Source organism: Artemia franciscana, chromosome 17 (genome assembly GCF_032884065.1).
Source record: "Artemia franciscana chromosome 17, ASM3288406v1, whole genome shotgun sequence".
NCBI classification, from domain to species: domain Eukaryota; kingdom Metazoa; phylum Arthropoda; class Branchiopoda; order Anostraca; family Artemiidae; genus Artemia; species Artemia franciscana.
In genome coordinates this window covers 38,904,587-38,927,115 of record NC_088879.1, presented here as the reverse complement: position 1 = coordinate 38,927,115, position 22,529 = coordinate 38,904,587, and the positions used below count along the sequence as shown (strand labels likewise).

General features: G+C 33.2%; 1 protein-coding gene across 1 annotated transcript in view; it reads right to left on the bottom strand.

The window, feature by feature from the left end:
- Positions 1-1,354: 1,354 nt before the first annotated feature.
- Positions 1,355-22,529, bottom strand: part of LOC136037579 (uncharacterized) — a 178,402-nt gene continuing 157,227 nt past the window's right edge. The window contains exon 10 of the mRNA XM_065720300.1: positions 1,355-3,551. Coding sequence (XP_065576372.1) covers positions 3,339-3,551 — 213 coding nt within the window. The 3' untranslated portion in view covers positions 1,355-3,338. The remainder of the gene's footprint in view (positions 3,552-22,529) is intronic.

The following is a 22,529-nucleotide window of genomic DNA, read 5'->3' as shown; positions in this document are numbered from 1 at the left end:
AAAAAATTATTATATATTATATATTATATTATATATATTATAATATTTGACATATTATAAATAAAATTAAAAATTAATTAAAATAAAATAAGACACTTAAATAATAAATAAATAATATAATTATATATATATATTTATAAATAATATTTATAATAATATGTATAATTATTATATTATAATATTATAAATAATATTTATATTTATAAATATATTTATAAATAAATAAATAATAAATAAGACACAAGTTTTAATAAAATAAAACTAATTAACTAAATATTTTATATATTATAATATTATATTATATTACTATATATATTATATTATATATATTAATTATTTTATATTATATATAATTATTATTATATATATAGTATAAATCACAATTGTCAAAAAATGTCAGTCTAATTAATGAGCAATTTTAATTTTGTTTATGCTGTTTGTTGTATTGCAGTTTTGTTTAGCACAAGATTTTCATGTCGCCCTCTATTTTCTGGCAACACAATAAGAGCTGAAAGAGCATAGTTGACGGGGTTCAGGATGACGTTTTACTCCAATGCTTCCAGGACCAAAGGTGCCCTTTTCTCTCCCTTTCCTTTTTTTTCTTAAATAGCTTTGTTGAATTAGACAGGCATAATCAGCTTATCAGTAAATTTTTTTAAAACTAATTATGCATTTATTGCTGTTGCTGTTATGTTAGAAAAATTGTTGATAGAGTAATTAAAATCGTCAAAATTGGCAATTAAATTGCGGCGATGATCGAATTTCACTTCTTTGTAAACGTAGGGTAAAAATTTAATAAACACGATAAAAGATCTTATGGTTCCTTTCTGGACGCTCGATTGTCCAGTTAATAAATTGTATCAGCTTATTTTTTTTCGGCCGCGGAGCATATAAGAGAGATCGGATATTTTTGCTCTCAGGAAAGCAATGACATGACGATTAGGACAAAACTGAATTTTTTGTTATTAGGAAACAGATTCATACCGACTTCCACATAGATTAATCAAAAGAGAAAAAAAAAATATGCTGAATGTCAGAACATCTGCAAAATCATGACTTTTCACCGAACAGAGTAATTTCATTCTCAAGTTGCGAAGGGCCTTTTTGGAATTTAAAGAAAGTCTCTAACCCCTTTCGTTAAAAGAACATTTGAATCTAAATTACAGGATTATACTTGAATTTATCCAAAGCATGTGATGAAAAATACTAATCTCAAGAAGGAAACGAGCCAATCCCTTCGACTAAGATCTCTAAGAAATTATAGAAAAACAAATATGTGATTTAAAACTTGATAGAGAGCATATTGTCTCCCTTCCCTCTCAAAAATATGGAACTCATAAAATGTAATATATATGGAACTCATAAAATGTAATATATGTTGAGAACGAAAAATTTCTTTAGTTGATCTTAAAAATCTTGGAATTTGCTTACCCTCTCCCTGGAGAATTGCCGAATCTTCGTCTCCATCCCAAAACGTAAAATGTGTCTATACCAGTGTAGTGCGGAGCGAACTGCGTTAGCAATGACTTAAGATTTTACTCCTTGTTATGTAACCCATTTTTCGCGACCAGTACAAGTGGTGAAGTCTCTAGTACAAGATAAAGGTATTATCTTAAAACTAATCGAAGTGTGACTTAGCGGTTTTGTGAGAGAAATGAAAGCAGAGTTAAGGCTAAGTGAGAGAAGTTTAAGTACAGAAAAGGTCTTTTTAATCTACTAAATAACTGAAAATTCCATGTTTGTATATAATTGTTTAACACTTCCAGGGGGAAGGGGGATATTGAAAATATCAATGGCTATTAAATTATTTTTTAGCTTCATATGTCTAGGTAAAGGGAGCAATAAAACCAAAAAAAAAAAAAATTGTTTCTGTCTCTCTTTTGAAATCGTTTTCTATCCTAATAGCGCTCTAATCGGAACTTAGATTTCTTTTGTTTTTAATTCTACATCGATTTTGTCACAATAAAAAAATTAGTAATTTTTGGTCAAGTGAACTGACATCTCGTGTTACCAAAGTAAGGTAGGGTATAAGTTCAGTTTAAATATATTATTATAGATATAAAATTCTAAAAATAAGCGTACTTATGCTTACTTAGAAGTGCTTAGATTAGAATTTCGTCTTCTTCTTTTAGGTGGTATTTTTTTTATTGTCATTAACAAGCTGCATTTTAAGGAAGATTTTATTAAGATAAAAGAAATTTTTTTGCCAAAATTTCGATTTTCTTGCTATTTCTAAAATGGGGAAGGGTTGTAAAGTTAAAAGAAACAACCTATTTTTACTTTACCGAAACCTTGTTGTTTCCCTTTAACTATTACAGAAGTTTCTTTTTGTAAGAAAACTGGAAGAAAGTACTTCTTGCATTTTTTAAAATGAGCGCAGCCTACTTGCATTCGAGATGAGATGTCTTCCCCGCATTGCAAGAATCACCTACAGTGAACACGTGACCAAGTAGGAGGTGCGAAGTCGGCTGAAGTTCTCTGACACAATCCTAAATAAAATCAAATGACAACAGCTGCGATGGCGATTGGTTATGTCAAGAGAATAGACCAAGACTGTGTACCAAAGATCTCCCTCGAAGGAACCATAGATGGACCTCGACCACGAGGAAGACCTCGTGAGAGGTGGATTGAAAACTTTAACAGAAAGCGCATTGTAGAGTTGACTCGAACTGCACACGATAGAACAACGTACCGAGCCCCAGTTCATGCCCTGTCAAAACGAGTGGCCCTCGTAGTCCTCGTAAGCGACAATGTTGCCAGTAAAAAAAAGGTTTAATGGAGAACTGTCTTTTTTAAGTCTCTTTCCAGTATTATGTTTTTAAGTCTATTCCCTGAAATATATTCCGTATATGTACAGTGACGTACGATGATATTTTCAAACTTCATGATAAATTTTTCCACGTTTCATTAGTATTCTACTAGCCTATATGAGACAATCCCCCTACCCTCCCAAAGGGCTCCTACCTTGTTATCGTGCTCATTTTTCTCATTTCTCAGTTTAAAAATTAATTCAAAAGTATCTTATAAGCCAAATAAGATAATTAAAATTGGATTGAACTAATCAACAGACCAGACTGAGCTTATGAACGTAAAGCTGTCAAACTCTGTCTAACTATGTAAAATAAACACATTTTGAATTACCAGTGTAAGCTGAGAGAGAGTAATACCCATGGTTTAAACAAAATAAATTACAACTCTTCAATAATCCTATCTACAATTGCGACAATAAAATGAATATCAATAAAAATAACACAACAACAAAATACTGTAGCAAATTACAATAATTTTTATGGATCACAGTTTGAGTGTGCAAACATTACTAGTACCTCCTTTATACATTATCGTAAAACTATGATACTCAAAGAGCAGATCGCAAGAACATAAGCGTCTTTGATTATTCTGAGAGATGCAACGGCTCCCTTCATAGGCTCTGGATATTGTGCGCCAACGTCAACCACCTTAACTGCAGATAATAAGATATCTTCATAGACTCGGTTGTGTCTCTTTCTTATTAGTTTGGCTACGGATTTCACCTCTTCAGTGCACAGTTCCTAAAAAAGGACCAAAAAATGAACAGAGAATCTTCCCAATACTGAAATCGTTATTTTTAGTTTTAGTTTAAGTAATTTCTTCATTTTTGGATGATTTGCCCCCAGCCACCCATTGCACTCCCGGCCAATCGCAAAAAATCAGGAGGTCGATATCTGCCCTAAGCAGGCCATTTGCTCCTCATGCAAAAAAGCTTTTTTTCTAAGTTTAAAAAGTTTTATTCCATTTGCAAAGATGCTTCCAGCTTCCCCATATAAATCTTCCTTCCCCTGGCGAATAAAAGCTCGTCTCACAAACTAAAAAAATATCTTAGCTATTATATTACCAGAAATGCACTTGGTAGTCGAAAAAAAATTGCACTTGGTAGTTAAAAAGACATTTGGTTTTTCTCAATCAGGATTAGTTTTTTCTCTAATCGAGCCTAGAACAAGTCGAGTCAAATTTGCTTGGGTTTCTAAGCGTAAAACCTAAATGACATTTCTAAAATGGAAAACTGACTTCAGGTTGAAGAAGAAGGAGTAGGATTTTGTAAGAACCATGTTGTCCGTTGCTTTTAATATAAACTCTGCCGCCAATCGTCAAATATGATAACCATTTGAATTCCGTGTTTGTTAAGAACAATTCAGTTTTTGCAAAAAATAAGAAAATAAAATCTGTTTCAGACTGTTTGTTGTCATTTAAAGTTAATTGATAGTACAATGAAGGCCTTTTTAAGAAATGTAAGCTACAAGCATGAAAACACCACCTGTTTTTCTGCTTTAGGAAAGAGCTTATAACAAATATTGGAAAAACATATTTGAATAAATATTTAAAAGCCAAATCAAATAGGGGAAAACTAGTTTGGATCAATCGATACCACTTTCTTAATTGTGCCGAACTAAGCGTAAATCCGAGTTTTACAAAAATTACACCGAAGAATTAGCCAATTTGGAAGTGAATGTTATCTTCCAGAGGAAAGGGAAAATGATGAACTTACTCTTTAGGTAACAAAATAATGAAAAATCACAATAAAAAATATAGTATAATCTCTTAATAAATAATCTTATAGTAAAATCTCTTAAATTAAATTTTATCATATAATCATGATAAAAAATCCATCTGGTGACTCTGATATAGAATTTGGTCAGTTATCTGATAGATTACAACAATGATACTTCCAAAATATGAAAGTTACACGTAATTGTTATTACTACGAAATTTTCTTAAAAGTTAGTTACGTCTTATCTCAGCGCTGACCATTATTTGTTGGACTTGTTAGGGGTTTTTTATTTTATTACTTTACTTTATTGTTTAATTACTTTATTGGGACTTGTTAGGGGTGACATGTGCAAATCTTATTGGCCTGAAAGTTAATACAGGAAAGACAAAATTTATGGCAATAAACTACGCTAATCCTTTTTTGTTAACTGCAAACCAGGTAAAGTTGGGTCAGGCCGATAGCTTCACAAAGCTTGGCTCTCCAATTGATATTTGATGGATCTTAAGATGCCAATATCCAACAGCGATTGCAGAAAGTGCAGGCGGTCTGTGCTTTCTTCAAGAAACCAGCGCTAAATTAGTTTCTGCACTAAAGTCCGAGTCTGTCGGGCTTTGGTTCAAGTCATCCTTCCTTACGGATGCGCAGCTTGATATGGGAATCAGCTGCATAAAATTGCACTGTAAGTGTTGGAGCATTCCTATCTGCAAGACATCATTGGAATACATTTGTGTGACCTCGTATCAAAAATGGATATATGAAGAACAGGAGGCATCAAGAGAAATTATTCCCTCAAAAAATTTGAGAAATTTTGAAAATTTGAAAGAAAAACCAGAAATTTGGTTAAAAAACGCTGACTGAAATGGTTGGGCCATGTCTTACCGAAGCCATTAAGTTACCTGTCTCGCCAAATCCTTCTAATTGAGGCACTCAGCTCATGAAGAGACGACAAGGAGGGCAGTGGAAAACTGTCAATGCAGGTCATATCAAGGTCTAAACTGTTAATCAAGGTCAAAGGTTAAAACATATTTTGAACCTACCTAAGCTCAGAAAGCTCAGACACAAGTGGCAACCCAGTAGCTCCCACTTGCCAAGCAGCTGGTAGTAGCTGCTCTACATGGACCAAACAAATTTTGAAGATCTTTGATGCCCGGCAAGGTGGACACGCCTGATACCCGCGACCAGTACAAGTTACTTTTTTGTTATATTCATAATGCTCGCTCATTTGAAAGGAATCAATTTAAAAGGAACAAAGTAGTAAGGAAAACAAAGTTCTTATGATAGCAAAACAGAGCCGTATCCAGGATTTTTTTTTGGGGGGGGGGATGTTCTATACAAGATTTTTTTGGGGTGGGAGGTGGTTGGGCTACACAAAAAACTAAAAACACATAAAAATGCGCTTTTTACGAGTTTGTTAGGTTTTTACGAGTCAGACAAACATTTCAGGGGGGTTTAAACCCCCTCCCCCTGCATACACCCTTGTAGCGAAACTAACCTATTTCTTGCAAATATTTTAATGTTGTGAATTTTCTTCCCCAAAAACTTAATTAGTATTTATCTTCTTTTTTTCATTGTCCAGTTTTTTAACAAGAAGAACCTACAGTCTAAGTTTCAAAATATTTTCTTTTGGTATTTAATGGTGCTAAATACAAAATACATCATATACAAAAATACTGAATACTTATAATTAAAAATACAAAAATACTTATAATTTATATTTAAAAATAATTAAATAATTAAAAATAATTAAATATTAAAAATAATTAAATATTAAAAATAATTAATAAATAATAATTAAAAATAACACTTATAATTAAAAATACTTATAATTATGTTATAATTATAATTTTTTATATAATTGGCTATAGCCATATTTATCTTCAGAAGATCAAAAAGTATAACTGAAGATACTGTTCAAATTTAAAAAAAAAATTACAAAGCGAATAAACTTACGAAAAGAAATCCTCTTATTTCAATTCCATTTAAATATTTGATTTTAGGTTCCGACCGCATTACATTCTTCTCATAAACTCAAGGTAAAAATAGGAATTATAAGATAGGCCATTTGATAGGCTAGAATGGTAAGTATTAATAATGAAATCTAAGACACTAAAATACTTTTTGACATCAAAGACTTCATGCTATGAGTGACATTTACCGAGTTGTCAAATTTTTTAATGGAAGAAGTAAAAATCGCGGGTATTTTCTCACAGAGTAAAAAAGGTTATTTTTAGATGAATTCAAGGTTCTTTTTCATCGAATATTTTACAGTGATTGGCAAACCACTATATTTTGGATTCATTCAAAGAACTGATTTTTAATTTTCTGGTAATTTTTCTACCACACATGCGTTTTAATTTGAAATTCACCTTTTTCTTAATTTTTAAGTCTTTTTCTCGTACTAAAGCAATTCGCTAATTGCTGCTTATCATTGTACTTTCAAGAAATTTGACATGTTATTAAATCTACTTAGTGCTTTGCGTTAATGGCCTAATTTTCGAAATTTTTATCAGCCTACCATTGAAAATTTTTTATTCGAGTAGCACTCAAATTCGGAATTTGACTTCTTGATTTTAGGTGGTAGGTCAATTTTGTGACACTAAAGTAATTGGCTAATTCCAGCTTGTTAATTTAACCTAATTTGGGATTTTTTGGTAACAGGATACACCGGTTGTTATAGTAAGTAACTTTGATTTTGTCTAAAAAACTGCTTCCCAAATCAATTTCCCAAACTTCAATCTCCGTTTAAAATTTCTTCTCCTAGTAGCACTTAATTGGAGTTTGGATTTCTTTTTAAGTTGTAAATCAGTTTTGTTACATGAAAACAATTGGGCAGCGATTGCTAAAGCAATGTGGCACATAGTAACTTTTTGTAACAAGCACTTTCCGAGCAATATCCAAGGTTGAAAATTCGGCCAGGAGGAAAACAATTTTCACATTCTCAGTTTGAGTAGGGGATTCTCGCTCTCTTTTCTCTCACTCTTTTTTCTCTCTCAATTTTTTTCTCTTGGTCTTTTTTTTTCTCTCTCTTTCTCAGAGGCTCATACAAATAATGTACGAAAAACGCTGCTATTTCAATATGCCATTTAAAGTCTTCTGATCCAGTAGCTCTTAAAATAAAATTCCATTTTCTTTTTGGGTTGTTGGTACGGTCAATACCATTTTTAACAAATGTGTCATTTGTTCTGGTGCATGGAGAAGACTGCCCCCTAAAGCCCTCATCTACCCATTAGACCTCGGTTTACCCCCCCCCCACTGGAATTTAGCTTCTGCAAAAAACTTCCAGAGAAACAGGTCAGTTTTCTTTTATATATCTTTGCCTTTACTATATGGCTCTGTTTCCTTTTTCACTGTCATTTTCACGGAAAAATTGACTCTAACTCCCCCCCTCAGGATTTTTATGAAATTACGCCACTGATTTTTAAGTGGTATGTTAATTTCGAAGCAAAAAAAAAGATGTGATATTTATGTTAAAGTGATTTGTTAAAGTGATTGTTAAAGTGATTTAATAGGTATTAAAATGTAGCAAAACTCGACCTTTTTTGCGAATAAAGTAAATCGGAAAAAAACCTCAAAAAAAGAAAAAAAATGTAAAAAAATAGTATTTTTTTTCTTTTAAGGTTATTATGATCAAATTTTGTATATAGGTGTGAAGTAAAAAAAAATTATTTTGACTTAATTTTTTACTTGTTTTGTTTATTATTTGTTTGTTACATGACTTATTTGTTAGTCTCTCACGTCTCTCTTTTCAATTTCTATAAAATTGAAAACAATAAATTTAAAATAATAAATTTATTATTATATTATTATTATATTATTATTTAAATAATATTATTTAAATAAATTTTTATAAATTTTATAAAAATTATTTAAATAAATTTAAATAATTTAATAAATTATTAAATTTATTAATAATATTATTTATTAATTATTTATTTATTAATTATTAAATTTAATTCAAATAATTTAATAATATTATTTAAATAAATTTAAATAAATTTTATTATTATATTATTATTATATTATTATTTAAATAATATTATTTAAATAAATTTAAAATAATAGTAATCATAAATTTAAAATTGAAAAATTGAACACGTCTCTCTTTGCAATTTCTATAGAAGCTAAATAATTGATGTCGGCTTAAGTTACCACCTGAAATATGCCTCTACCAAATGAATTCCTATTTTTTTTTTTAACTTTAGTTCCTATTTTATTTGAGCAGTTATTAACAAATATAATAGTCAAATAAACAAGTGAAAGTACAGTTTTTTTGCATTGTTTGAAACTTTGAAACCTGCTAAGTTGATTTTCCTTCTTTATTGGTGCAACCAAATCACTAATTCAAATATTGAAAAGTTCTTGATAAAGCAATTAATAATTAACGATACGACACAATTGTAGACCATGGTTGCCTTCCTAAGAAAACCGATTAACAAAAATTTGAAACGCAACACTTTATCATTCTTATCTCTCACTAATCACTGAAATTAAATTAGGCGTTATTAATGTATTGTTACTAAATTGAAAATTATCAATTAAAAATTGCTAGGTAAAGTACTAAGCTAATTAATATCGCTCTTCAAGACCAATAGACAAAGATTTTGGAACACTAAATTCAAAACACAAAGTGTTAAATGGACTTGGTAGTACGTTAGCTAGTACTTTTAATAAAGGTTAAATTAAGCTGCAGAAAATTAATTAATTCAATTAGTAAAATAAGCTCTGGGTAATTTTACCCGACAACAAGAGGTTGAAGAGAGTTTAAAGTGACTCGTCCATCGTGGGTTCATCATAACTGCCATTTTAGGGTTTGATGCCCTCCGCTTTTTTTATAGAACAAGAAGATGAACAAATTTTTGAGCCCCCCAGCCTCCTTGGCCTGGGTAAATTTTGAATCCTTGCAATTTTTACTTATACTCATGTCAATTTGTTGAGACATTTTGTTCAAAATGTTCAATAGAAAGAAAGAAGATTTTTGTGTCATTGAATGTTCGTAATGATTCAGCATTTTGGAGTTTCTCCTTGTCTGCAATTAGTCCATTTGTTCAGCCATAAGAAGTATATCCACTCAAACTTCTTTTATTTCTAGTAGAATTCGTTTTTTTTTTAGATAATGGACCAGATTAATATCAAACCCATGGTATTTTCATCAAAAATGAGTAATTCATGGCTTATTCTCTTGTCAGTTTTAATCACTCAAAAAAGAGATAATTAGACTTTTTACTTGCACTGCACCATAAAATGAAACGATTCTTTTCCCTTAATCCCTTGGACTTGGCCTCTTTTATTTAACTGATTTTATTGTATATAAACTGGTTGAAAAGATAGGGACGTTCGATATCAGGATCGTTCAGCAAATACAATAAAATTTAAAATGTTATTACAGCCCTTTATGAAGAATGAAAGTAATAAAGTTGAGCCGCTGTTTTATGCAACAAAACAGGGATCAATTAATTCCAACCTAATTCTTAAATAAAATCGGATATGCCCATAATTGGAAAGATAATTTCAGCCCATAAGTACTGTGGTAAAAATGAAAGAAAAGCAAGTATGTAAAATGACTGATGACTGGAGTCCAACACGGTTCACAATAAAGATTTTACTACTATCTAAGACTTACTTTGAACGAAATTAAATTGAAAATGTGATTTCATCACTTTAATTACCATGATAAACAATTTGTCAAGAAGCAATTTTGGATAACCATAGATAAAAATAAGATGGGGTCTTGATTGCGAATATTTTCGCAATTGTTTTATTATAAATAAGAAATAAGCTGACTTCTCCACCACTTGCGGTTACTAGGATAAATATTTATGAAGTAATAAAAGTTCAGCTGATATAATTAAAAATGCGGCATATGCCATTTTGGTCGGAAATGATTCATGTATAGTGCATGGGTAAACTATGCACTAAGAAACCGAATGCCGCAATCTAAATTGTTCTATCTTGTGCCGTTATTAAAAAAAAAAAAAATAAATAAAAAAAAAAAAAAAAAAAAAAAAAAACTGAAACTAAGGAGCAACGGTAAAACTTAAAACGAACAGAAAGTATTAATTATATGAGGGGGGCTACCCCCTTCTCAATACCTCACTCTTTACTCCAAAGTCTTTCTGAACTTTAAAAAAAAAGCTCATTATTCTAATTAAATCAGCTTATTATGCAACCTTTGAGTTTCCGGAGCCGTTTTTAAAGAATTTGAAGAAAAAGTCAAACCTTAGCGTAAAGAGCGATGTATTTAGAAAAGGGCAGCCCCCCTCATGTAATTAGTAATTTATGTTCATTTTCAGCTTTGACGTTGCTCCTTACTTTCAGTTAATTTTTTTTTTTGATTCTTTAATAATGGTACAAGATAGAACAATTTGGACTGCACCATTCGATTGCTCATGTTTAGTTTTAGACAAAATGGCTATCTCAAAAATTTTATTGGACGACTTTGAGGAAAAAAGGGTGGGAAGGGGTCTAGTTGCTCTCTATTTTTTTGGCCATTTAAAAAAGACATTAAAACTTTTAATTTCTGTTTGAATGATCCCTTTCCCGATATTCTAGGACTATTAGGTTCGATGCGATCACACCTGAAAAAACAAACAAAAAGTAAACAATTAAACACGCATCCGTTATCTTTCTTCTGGCAAAAAATACAGATTTCCACATTTTGAAGATGGGAGCTTAAAATTTCTACAATAGGGGCCCCAGATAAGCTGAATCGGATGATGTGATTCTATTGAGGTCCCTTGACTCTTAGGGGATGTTTCTTCCCTTTTTTAGAAATAAGGCACATTCTCCCAGGTGCATAGCTTTTGACGGGTTACACTAAACTTAAGGACTTTATATGTTTGAAATCAACATAACAAACCACTTCTTTCGATGTATCTATTGACATCAAATTCCCATGTTTTAAAGTTTTGCTTACTATTGAGCCGTGTCGCTCCTTACTTACAGTTCCCTACCAAGAACTGTTTGACAAAGATAAAAAGACAAATAAGCCTCTAAGTGGCGTACGTCTCTTTTCTATCAGGTCTTCTTGCAATTCAGAATGACAGAAAAGGATTATCTTATGGAGCGTGTAACATGGGGACCTGACATTTGTCTCCTTTTTTGTCAGGGAAAAAGGGAAACATACGCCATTAAACGAAATAATTTTGAATTTACGTAAAATTGTTTTGAATAATAGTATTTCATTTATACTACTGTAAAGAGTATACTACTGTTCCTTTGTATACTATGTATACTACTGTATATACTATGTATACTACTTATGTATACTACTGTTCCTTTTATCCCAACTAGCCTCATCTTTCAGAAGTACCACAGCTGATAAACTTTTTCTGGCCCTCCTGAATAGTTACAAAAAGGGCAAAAATCACATTTTGCCCAAAAAGGGCAAAAAGGAAAAAATCACATTTTCATAGTTAGCACTGACGTCCTATTTTTTATTGTTTTTGTTTTTTTTGTCGCTGCTATCGGAGCGTTGAAATGTGGTAGAGAGCTGTTTAAGGGCTTATTTGTAAGCTAATTTTATATATACATGCTTTCCAAATTTCTACTTGATAAATACATCATACAGTGACATACGGCACCCAAATAGTGCAGTCTATGTGCCATTTTTGGGCTGAAAATGCATCTCTTTCATACCCCCCTCCCAGCCCTCTCAATATCTTTCGAAATCGTCTGCTAAAAACCACAACTAGGTTAGTTCTAATGGATAGGCTAATTTTAGGTTAGACTATTTGTGTCAATTCACAAAATCTAGTGAGGGGAGGAAAATGTTGTTTTCTAGTCTTGGTTTACGAAATTACTAAAAATTGACATTTTTCAATGAAAATGCTCCAAAAAGAAACATTTTTAAAGCCTTGGTGGATATAAAACTAGAAGGGCTATGTAGTCCGTCGGTAATAGCTCTTTTGTGTGGCCGTGTTGTCTTATGTTCGGATCTTAGATAAGACATTTTTTAATATGCATTCTCTGTAAACAAAAAACCGACGCAATAAAACCGAATAAGAAGCAGAAAAATTGTTAAGAATAATCCTGCAGAATATAATAAATAATTTATAAAACTTTCAATATTCTTTTACCGCCCATGCAACAATGAATTTTACAACTTAATATAAATTTAAATCTGAAAGCTTCTCGGAAAGCTTAGTTTTTGGTAAAGCCAGTTTATCCGAATGTTATAGAAGGCTATGTGCTGTACCAAACTGGTATCAACAGCTTCTACACTACAAAGTTAATATACCAGCAGGGGTTTAGCTACAGTATTAATATTGGAGGGGCAAAAGTGGATACCATTAAAGTAGGTGCTATTCAAGCGGTAGGTAAGAAAAGTAACTATCTAACAAACACACTTTTTGTTGAATTTAAAAACATTGCGTAATACTCTATAAACAATACATAAATGCTAAGTAATCATAAATATAAGTGCTGGTGTTTGGCTTTTACTAAAATTGTCAGCAATGAGCTTCTACAGACGACGGTAATATAGCGTAAACAAGTTTTCGGGTGGGCGAAGATGAATGTCGTATAAATGCGGTTTTGTTTTCAGCCAGATTCACCACTAATGCCGCAATACATATTTCCCCTCCACTTCCCCAAACCCTTACGCCCCGAACAGGGTTCTCAATCTCATAGTTGAACCAAGCTCTGTTCTAATCGCCCCGGGTATCGCGCAATTTATTTGCTCGGGATTTTGAATGGATTTTGACTCTCTAAGATTTAATTTGTTGAACTAAACTTTTATACGTGATATATTGAAATATTATTCATTATTTTTTATTTAATTGATTTGCTTGTGGGATCGCCGATTTATATTAATAGTTAGCATTGACATCAGTGGGCCACAAAAAGCTGAAACACAAATTATTGGCAGCGCAATACCGCTGTCTAACGGGGGTTACAGTGAATTTCGTTCTTATGTCTCTAATTCCCTTCACAAGCAAAGCCCAGTCTCCTGGTGCTGCATGATAAAACTGATAACAATAGAAAAAAGAATGGGTTGGTACCGCTTTTACGTCCACACGAATTGTTAACTTGTGAGAAAAATATACGTATTTTATTTAAATTCACTTTATTATATTCTCAGCAGACATTTCATACAACATGCTGATACAGAGATAAATATCCCATAAATAGCCCTGTCGCTGCACGAAATGCGAATAATTTCAGTCATAAATCTTAGGACATTTATGTCTTTTTGGAGCTGGTTAAAATAAATATTTAGATAATCGAATATAACAAGAAGTCAGCATGAACAAGTCAGCAAAAAATCGCAAGAATATTACCTACTTCAATAGCACCCTCTCTTGTCCCTCCAACAATAATACTGTAGCTAGGCCTCTGCTCTTATTCTACAATTCATTTATTCATTTACACTCTTGAAGGTTTTAAAACAAGAGAATCCGATCTTGAACTGGCAAATTTTAGGAATGAAAAGGACCTTAAATATCAGGGGGGAAAATGACCTGAAAATGGAAGCATAGAACGTTTTCTAATTTTGCCATTAACTAGACTTACATTTTTACTTGGTGATAAGGTTTCAAAGGTAGTGTATTTGGAAAACTATTAATGTGGAACATATTTTAAAGTATAATGGGCCTCTATTTTTCTCGTTTTTCTTATGTTAAAAACGAGTATGGATTAATTAAAACAAAATTGTCTGCTCAAAGTAAAGAGAAAATTTTACACTTAAAAGGAGCAACAGTTTTAAAGGTATTTACTAAATTTTAGCTTCAACCACATTACTGGGGGGGGGGGGGAACTGAGGAGAGCTCTCTCCTTGCCTCCACCCTCAACGACGTCACTGTATACCAGTGTGATAATAATTGTATATTATTTAATACAAATTACAAATCTTGCAATTAGCGTGATTCTCGTTTTCCATTCATCTAATTTTGCTGGGCAGAACTGCACTATCAGTGGTGGAAAAATAATTTGCAAAAATATTTTATACAATAAATTAGTTTCAAATGAGGGAATTTGTCCATTAATATTAATTTGTCTAAAAATGTGTCTAATTAATATTAGTATATATTGAATATAATGATTTTGGATCCAAATATAATTTTCAACTTGAGCGATCCAAAATATCTTGCCTACAAGAAAAATAACTATGGGTATCCTCGCTTAACTGCATCACAAAACAATAAGGCTAGGTATATACGTGGAATTTTGCTATGCGAGAGGGAAGGGATAAAAAAATTAAAGCAGTTTAAATATTCAAAAATAAATGGAAAATTCAAAATAAATTGCTTCCTTCAGCATAAAAATATAGATTTTTAGTAGTTATAAAAAAAAAAATCGATTCCTTGGAAGTGGCCTTTCGAACTGCTTGGCCTTTAGAATATTCTAATATACGAGAAACTGATAAGATAATCGATCACTGCTGATAGTATTAAAGTCATGCAATAAACTAAAAATGTTTCCGGAGTTCCTGAGAAATTTTAAACGGTAACTCTATTTACTCAGAAAAATATAGAAAAACTGGGAAAAATAGGGTGTGTTGCATAATTAGGTAATTTGAGTGGTGTCAGTTGAGGAGGAGAGTGGTGGTATTCCCCCCAGAAAATTTTGTGCTGCTAGATATTGACATATATCGTTTGCATGAAATACCATATTAAAGGGTATTTTCATTGAAAATGCCCTTTTTTTGGTGTTTCATTGAAAAATCAAAAGTGACAAATGTACCCCCTCCCCTATATTTTAGAACGTACATTAAAGTTAAAATACAACAATGAATAAAATAGTGAAATATTATTCAAGTTTTCGTCAGAAAAACTAGAATGAGGACGTTCTATTGCATGACCTTATTCGTGTTTTTATTTTGTATATATTTGTTCCAGTTTTTAAATGTGTCTTTCTTTTTCTTTTTTCTTCTTCTTGATACTCAATTGCCATGTCTTTGTGTCATCGATGGGTTATAAAATACATTCATGCATTCATTACAGAATTTTGATCATATCCTTGGATTACATTAGGTCATTTTATTTACATTACGTGAGTCAAATATGATTCGAATTAAATAAGGGAAGTTTGAGATACAATGCTTAAAATTCTGAATAGGGTTGAAAAAATTAAAATAAAAGATGAATTGATTGAAGGAGGGATATGCGATCTTTCACGCTTCTTGCTAAGAGTAAGTAGTATTGAAATGAAATAAAATGATATGAAAAAAAAATAAAAATGTGAGGGAGAGGAGGGAAGTTGAAGAGGAAAAGTCTTTTTACTAACTGAAGGATAAAATAGGGGAATCTTTATGTTTGCGGACGCCACCGTATGCGGTTTTCGTCAGAGCTTGTCATAAGATGTTTTTCTGAAAAAAAGATAAAAGAAAATCTTAATCTTATGTCTATTTATCACATTTGTACGGTTAGGATGAAAAGCTAATATCATAAACCAAATGATTAGCTAGGGCAAACACGGGGTTTCAGTGTAACTGCATGGAAATTGATATGTATAACTAAGGTGACTTAGATTTTTTGTAAACATACCTTTCCCTATTGATGTTTTATAAACTGATCAGGTCCTATCATAGGCAGAGCACTGTAGGCACAATGTTTTATTTGTTTTTTTTTTGTTTTTTTTTTTTGGGTTTTAGACCAGGGCACTTCCTATCGAAGGAGTTGTCGTAGAAACTGCGAAAAGGGCTCATTCGATTGGAAATCCAAAAGGCTAGTTCCTCTTTCAATAATTGAAATGATTGGAGTTCAATTAACCCCCTTCACATTCCCACCATTTCCCCAAACACATCCAATCAAAATTTGAAGACAAACAACTCCCCAACAGCTCTCAAAGTAAGGATAGTAAGTTATGCTCTTGGGGCATTTAAGGTTTATGTAGAAAGGTGATCGTATAGGCTTTGGAATAGGTTCATTATATTGGTAATTAGAAGTTCTAGTATCCTCTTTAAGGTTCAGAGTGATCGGAGGGTGGATATCCTCTCCCCCCACACAGACACCTTGCTTTTTCCCGAAATGCATCTGATAGTAATTTTTTGGCTATTTCTTGTCGTAGAAACTTCTAAAAAGGTTCATTCAATTGGAAATTGAAGGGACTTGTTCCCCTTATAATTGTCGAAAGTGACTAGAGGGCAACTAAACCTCTACCACACCCACCATTTTCCTAAATAACGACGAAGACCAGACGATAAGATTAGCAGCGAAAAAAGCTAGGCTGGCATTAAAAACGTGTCTTTAAATCATTTTCTTTCATTTCAATGAATTGCCTCGTTTCATAACAATTTATTTGTCAGTCCTGGTTGAACTTCGCTGAGGTAAGGATGCTGGGACTGTTTTGAAAAACTGTTCATTTTAGTTTTATTGATTTTATCCTGTTGTAAGTTGTTTTTTTCTTATTTGTGTTGCTGAGGACTGCCCTTAGACATACGGCCGAAATAGTCATTCCAATTTGTTTTCCACTGTCTTAAAAAATTCCCTATTGTTGCTCCTGTTTTTGGTGTTTGCCACCATTTTCCCATACACATCCAATCAAATTTTGAGGTAACCATTTTGTTCAGCGTAGTTAAAAGTCTCGGAAATTATGTCTTTGACTATGACAACCCCCCAGAGCCCGCAAGGCAAGGGTTGTAAGTTAAAGGCCTGGGGGCATATAACTTTTTTTTTAGAAAGGGTGGCCGTATAAACTTTAGAGGGGCTCATTGGATTGGTAATCAGATGTTGTAGCACCTTTTTTAAGATTCAAAGAGGTCAGAGGGCGGATACCCCCCTCCCACACCTCATATTTTACTGAAATGCATGAAACAGAAATTTGAGATGGCTATTTATTTGACGGAACTTGAGACTTTTATTATGAAAATAACCTACTTTCAAAGTTTACAATGATTAATAGCAAATAGCGTAATTACCCCAAGGGTCGTCAGGTAATTACGCTCTTTGGCTAATAGGTGTGCAGTTAGTTCAAATCATTTGAACAGAATGCATTATGTTGGACATAATGGATAATTATGGCCGGAAAAGGGTCTTTAGTGGTGGAAACTTGGGCCCCCTGGAAAATCTGGGCCCACCCCTGACCCCCATAAATGGCGCCTCTGACCCCACACCTCGTATCTTCCTGAAATACATCTGATATAAATAATGAGATGGCCATTTGTTGTCGTAGAAACTTCAAAAAAGGCTCAGTCGATTGGAAATTGGAAGGGCTTTTCTAATAGTCAAAAGTTATTAAAGGGCATAATCCCCCCCCCTTCCCACGACCACCCACTCCCAAGACCAATTTAGTCAAAATTAGAAAATAGCAATTTTCTTCAACGTATTTGAAAGGTCTGGAAATTATGTCTTTGAGGATGGCAAACCACCCCTCTCACAGCCTCATTGCAAGGGTTGTGAGTTATGCCTAGAGGGCATATAAGTTTTTTATGGAAAAGGTGATCGCATAAACTCTGGAGGGGGCTCATTGGATTGGAAGTGATTGGGAGCACCCGTTCCCACCACCCTCTACGTTGTATTTTCCACAAATGCATCCGGCAAAAATTCTGAGATAGCCATTTGTTCAAAATTAAAATAGTCCAAAGATTTAATAAGGCCTTTGAGGTGGACAGAATCCCCCAGAGCTTGGGGGATATGGCTTATAAGTTATGCCTCAGGGGCTTATAAGGTTTTATGGTAGCAGTGGCCATGTGAAGTTTCTAAGAGGGTCCGTTGATCTGAAATGTATATTTCTAGTTCCTTTTAAGAGTCAAACATGGTGGAGAGTAGCTAGCCCCCTACCTGACATTCTCTTTTCCCAAAACACATTCAATTGAAATTGTGAGATAGCCCTGTTGTTATCAATAGTCCAAAAATAGTCTTTAGGGTGGTCACAATCTCTCAGATTGCATCGGTAAGGATTCTAAGTTATGACAAAGACATATATCAAGACATATGGAACGGGTAGTCGTATAAACTTTGGATCGGATGGAGCTCATTTGATTTGAAGTTGGAAGTTTTAGTGCCCTTTTTAAGAGTCAAAATTTAATGGGGGGCAATCAGCCCTCTTCCCTTAAGCCTATCATTCCTCAGAACATATACAATCAAAACTTTAAGAGAGCTTCTTTGTCAAGACTTGTTGAAAGGTCCAGTAATTATGTCTTTGGGGATGTCAACCTCCCCACTTTCCCCACGACAAGGGCAGTAAGTTAGGCAATTCTTTCGTTATTTACATCTAGTTTATGTTATTGAGAAAGACATGCATGTTTGAACTTTAATTTCCAAGAAGACGAAGGATACTCCGGTGAGACTTTCAGAGAATATGAAGGGGAGTGTCGAACTAAATCAAAATACGTTTTGTGTATACTGATTGTCGAAAGGGTGCAACACAGGAATAGCTGAGTATAATAATTCGAAAAATTAAGGAAATTATAAGGCAGATGATCAAAAAGGCAATATTTGCATGCTATCAATAACTACAACTACCACTACTTCTACTACCATACTACTCCATTTAAAGTATTAATGGGAAATTTATACTAAATCAAAACACGCTATGTGCATGCACATTGTCAAAATAGTGTATCTCAAGAATTGATCTGGGCATTAAGTGGGAACTTTCAGAGAATACTTAAAAAGGAAGATCATCTCACCAAAAGGGAAAATGTGCGTACTACTGCTAATACTACTGCTACTGCTACATTTACTACTACTGCTACTACTACTAATAGTACTTTTATTGCAACTACTTGTCGGGTTAAGGCCACTGAGATGAAAATTTCAAGTATATGAACAGGTTATCAAAAGGACATATCAGCAATGTCATACCAGTGAATAATTGTATTAAGTTGAAACTTCCAGGACTTGATGAGAGGGATGTTCAACGGACCCAAAGGCAATAGGTTAATACTACTGCAGCAAGTAGTACTACCGCTATTCAATGCTATTACTATTATACTTTCAATACTACCCCTTCAGTTACTGTAACTAATGCCGCTAAGGGTATTCAGTTGAAACTTATAGGGAACGCTTATTAGTTTCAATTAAACGAAAAAAACTGTATGCTGTAGGTTTTCAAAGTAGCATATAAGCATTATCATAGGTAGCACCAATCTATAATAGTTGGGAATAGCTTTGAAAATTTTAAAGGAGCAAATTGGATTCAAATTAAGAGTTCTGGCGCTCTTTTTAAGAGTGAAAAGATACTGGAGGCCCTTCTCCCAAACCCATTCATTTTCCAAAAGCATCCAGTCAAAAATTTGAGGTAGCTGTTTGGCTCAAAATTGTAGAACGGTCCTGCAACTACGTATATAGAGATATTAAGCATATCAGCCCCCCAAAATTATGCAATTGGACCATTATGCTTTAAAAAAATCAAAACATTGTTTTTATGGCTGCCAATAAGACACCTCAGGAATATACCAAGAACGACTGGGGGGTATTAATTTGAAACTTTTGGGATACTACTATCACTACCTCTGCTCTTATGATTCTTATAAATAAAAAGAGTGTAAGTGTATGCAGGTTGTCAAAGAGCATAGGTAGAATATTTTGGAAATGATATTGAGTTTTATTTTTCAGGTCAACCTCAGAAGCCATAAAATTAAATTAAAAAAGTATTGTTTTTAATCAGGATTAAAAATTGTTAAAAAAGTTTTTCAACGTACAAATAGCAACCCAATTCATGGATTCTTATATTAAAAACTAACAAGATGTAAAATATTATTTTTTCCAAGAAAAAGACATTATCAATAAAAAACAAACAGAAATTAATTTAAGAAAATTTTTTCCATAAAACGAGTTTTTCAAAGAAAAGTAAAGTGCTCCATTAAGCCGAGAATAAGCAGAAATGAAATCAAATAATCTTCCAAGCAATTCGTCTTTGTTCAGATCATTTGATTAGTTGCCAATGATTGGTTTTCAAGTATTCTGATCCAGTTAAGTTATATATAATATGTTGCATAAGTGGTATTATAATCTGTAATGAGATTAACTTTTAAGGATTATGTCAAGTCTGTTAATAATAATAAGTACCATTACTTGTGATTTATTGAAAATAGATAACATTTAACTAATGTGATTAAAACCTGTGATTTTCACTGAAATACTGTGGCTTTACTTGAAATTCACTGTATTTCATAATAAGTAGTTGTTGATAATCCACGGTTTATGAAAAACAACTTTTTCAACTAAGTCTTCTGGCCAGCCTACGAACTTGCAAAAACAAGTTGCCTTAAGAGCATGCCAGGAATAAAAGCACTAGTGCAAGTAGTCACTCCTCAATCTATTTAAAAGCAGCCATAGGCCGTATAGTATTGGAGCTACTAGTCCCTCAAGACGTTACCTGGGTCTTACGCAGTACTTTAGTACACTTGTTTGTAATGTAATATTATATTATACCTCTTTGTCACGGAGTGGTATAGTGCACCTATTTGTTAATCTTGCATGATTTGTTTGATCTCAAGGTCCGCTAGTCAAGTGGAGAAGCCTATATAGTAGTGAGTGTTTACCTATGTTGATGATGATGTAATCTTACGTGACTTGGTAGATTTATTGAGGATAAAGTAATCTCGGCGTCACTTGTTAGTCAAGTGGGGAATCCCTGGTTGAAGCTCAGGAGGGCACATATATGGGGGCTACATAATATAGCAACCAAACAAAGACACAAATTCACAGAATCATACACAGAAACAAATAAAGACTCACACAGAGACAGGCGAACAGAAGCTTAGACAAACAGGCACGGAGAGAGAGAGAGAGAGAGAGAGAGAGAGAGAGAGAGAGAGAGAAGAGAGAGAGAGAGAGAGAGAGAGAGAGAGAGAAAGACAAAGAGAGACAAATACACATACAAACGCACAGAGTCAGATGCACCTGTTTGCCTGTCTCACTGTATGTCTCTTTGTGTTTGTGTTGCTGACTCTGTCTGTCTGTATCTGTTTATATATATATATATATATATATATATATATATATATATATATATATATATATATATATATATATATATATATATATATATATATATATATATATGTATATATATATATATATCTTTGTGTCTGTGAATTTGTACAACTGTTTGTCTGTCTCTGTGTCTGTCTTTGTGCGTTTGTGTGTCTGACTGAATGTGCGATTTTTTGTCTTTCTCTCACCGTGCCTGTGTCTTTGACTGTGTGTTAACCTTTTTCTGTGTTTGTCTTTGTTTATTCGTGCTTCTGACTCTGTGCGTGTTGTATGTGTGTTTTTTCTCTCTCTCTCACTGAGCCTGTGATTCTGACTTTGTGTTTACCTGTCTTTGTGTCTTTGTTACCTGTCATTTGTGTTTTGTGTGTTGGATTCTGTTCTTTGTGTGTGCTTTTTTGCAGTCTGATTCTATATGTTTGTGTGAGTTTTTTGTCTCTATCTAACCGTGCCTGTGTGTCTACCTGTGTCTTTGCCTTTCTCGGTGTCTGTCTTTGTGTGTTTGTGTGTCCAACTCTGTGCGTTCTTGTGTGTTTTGTCTCTCTCTCTCTCTCTCTCGATGTGCCGTTGGGTCCAACTGTTTGTGTCTCTGTGTCAGTCATTGTCTGACTCTGTTTCTTTGGTTTCTCTCTCCCCATGCCTATGTTTCTGACTATGTCTTTGCCTGTGTCTTTGTCTGACTTTGTATGTTTGTTCGTCCGACTCTGTGTTTGTAAATTTTTTGTCTCTCTCACTGTGCCTTTGTGATTTACTGTGGGTTTGCCTGTCTCTTTGTTTGTCTTTGTGCGTTTGGTTGTTTGATTCTTTGTGTTTGTGTGTGTTTTTCTCTCTCTCTTTCACCATGCCCGTGTTTCCAATTGTTTGTTTTTCTGTCCCTGTCTCTGTCCTTGTATGTTTTTGTGTCTGACTATGTTTTGTGTTTTTTTGTCTTTCTCTAACCGTGTTCGTGTGTCCTTTCCTTTCTCTGTGTCTCTTTGTGTGTTTGTGACTCTGTGTAATGTGTGAGTTTTTGTTTTTCTCTCGCCGTGCCTCTGTTTCTAACAGTGTATTCACCTGTTTCTGTGTTTGTCTATGTGTGTCTGTGTTCCTGACTCTGTGTGCTTGTGTTTTTTCTCTCTCTCTCA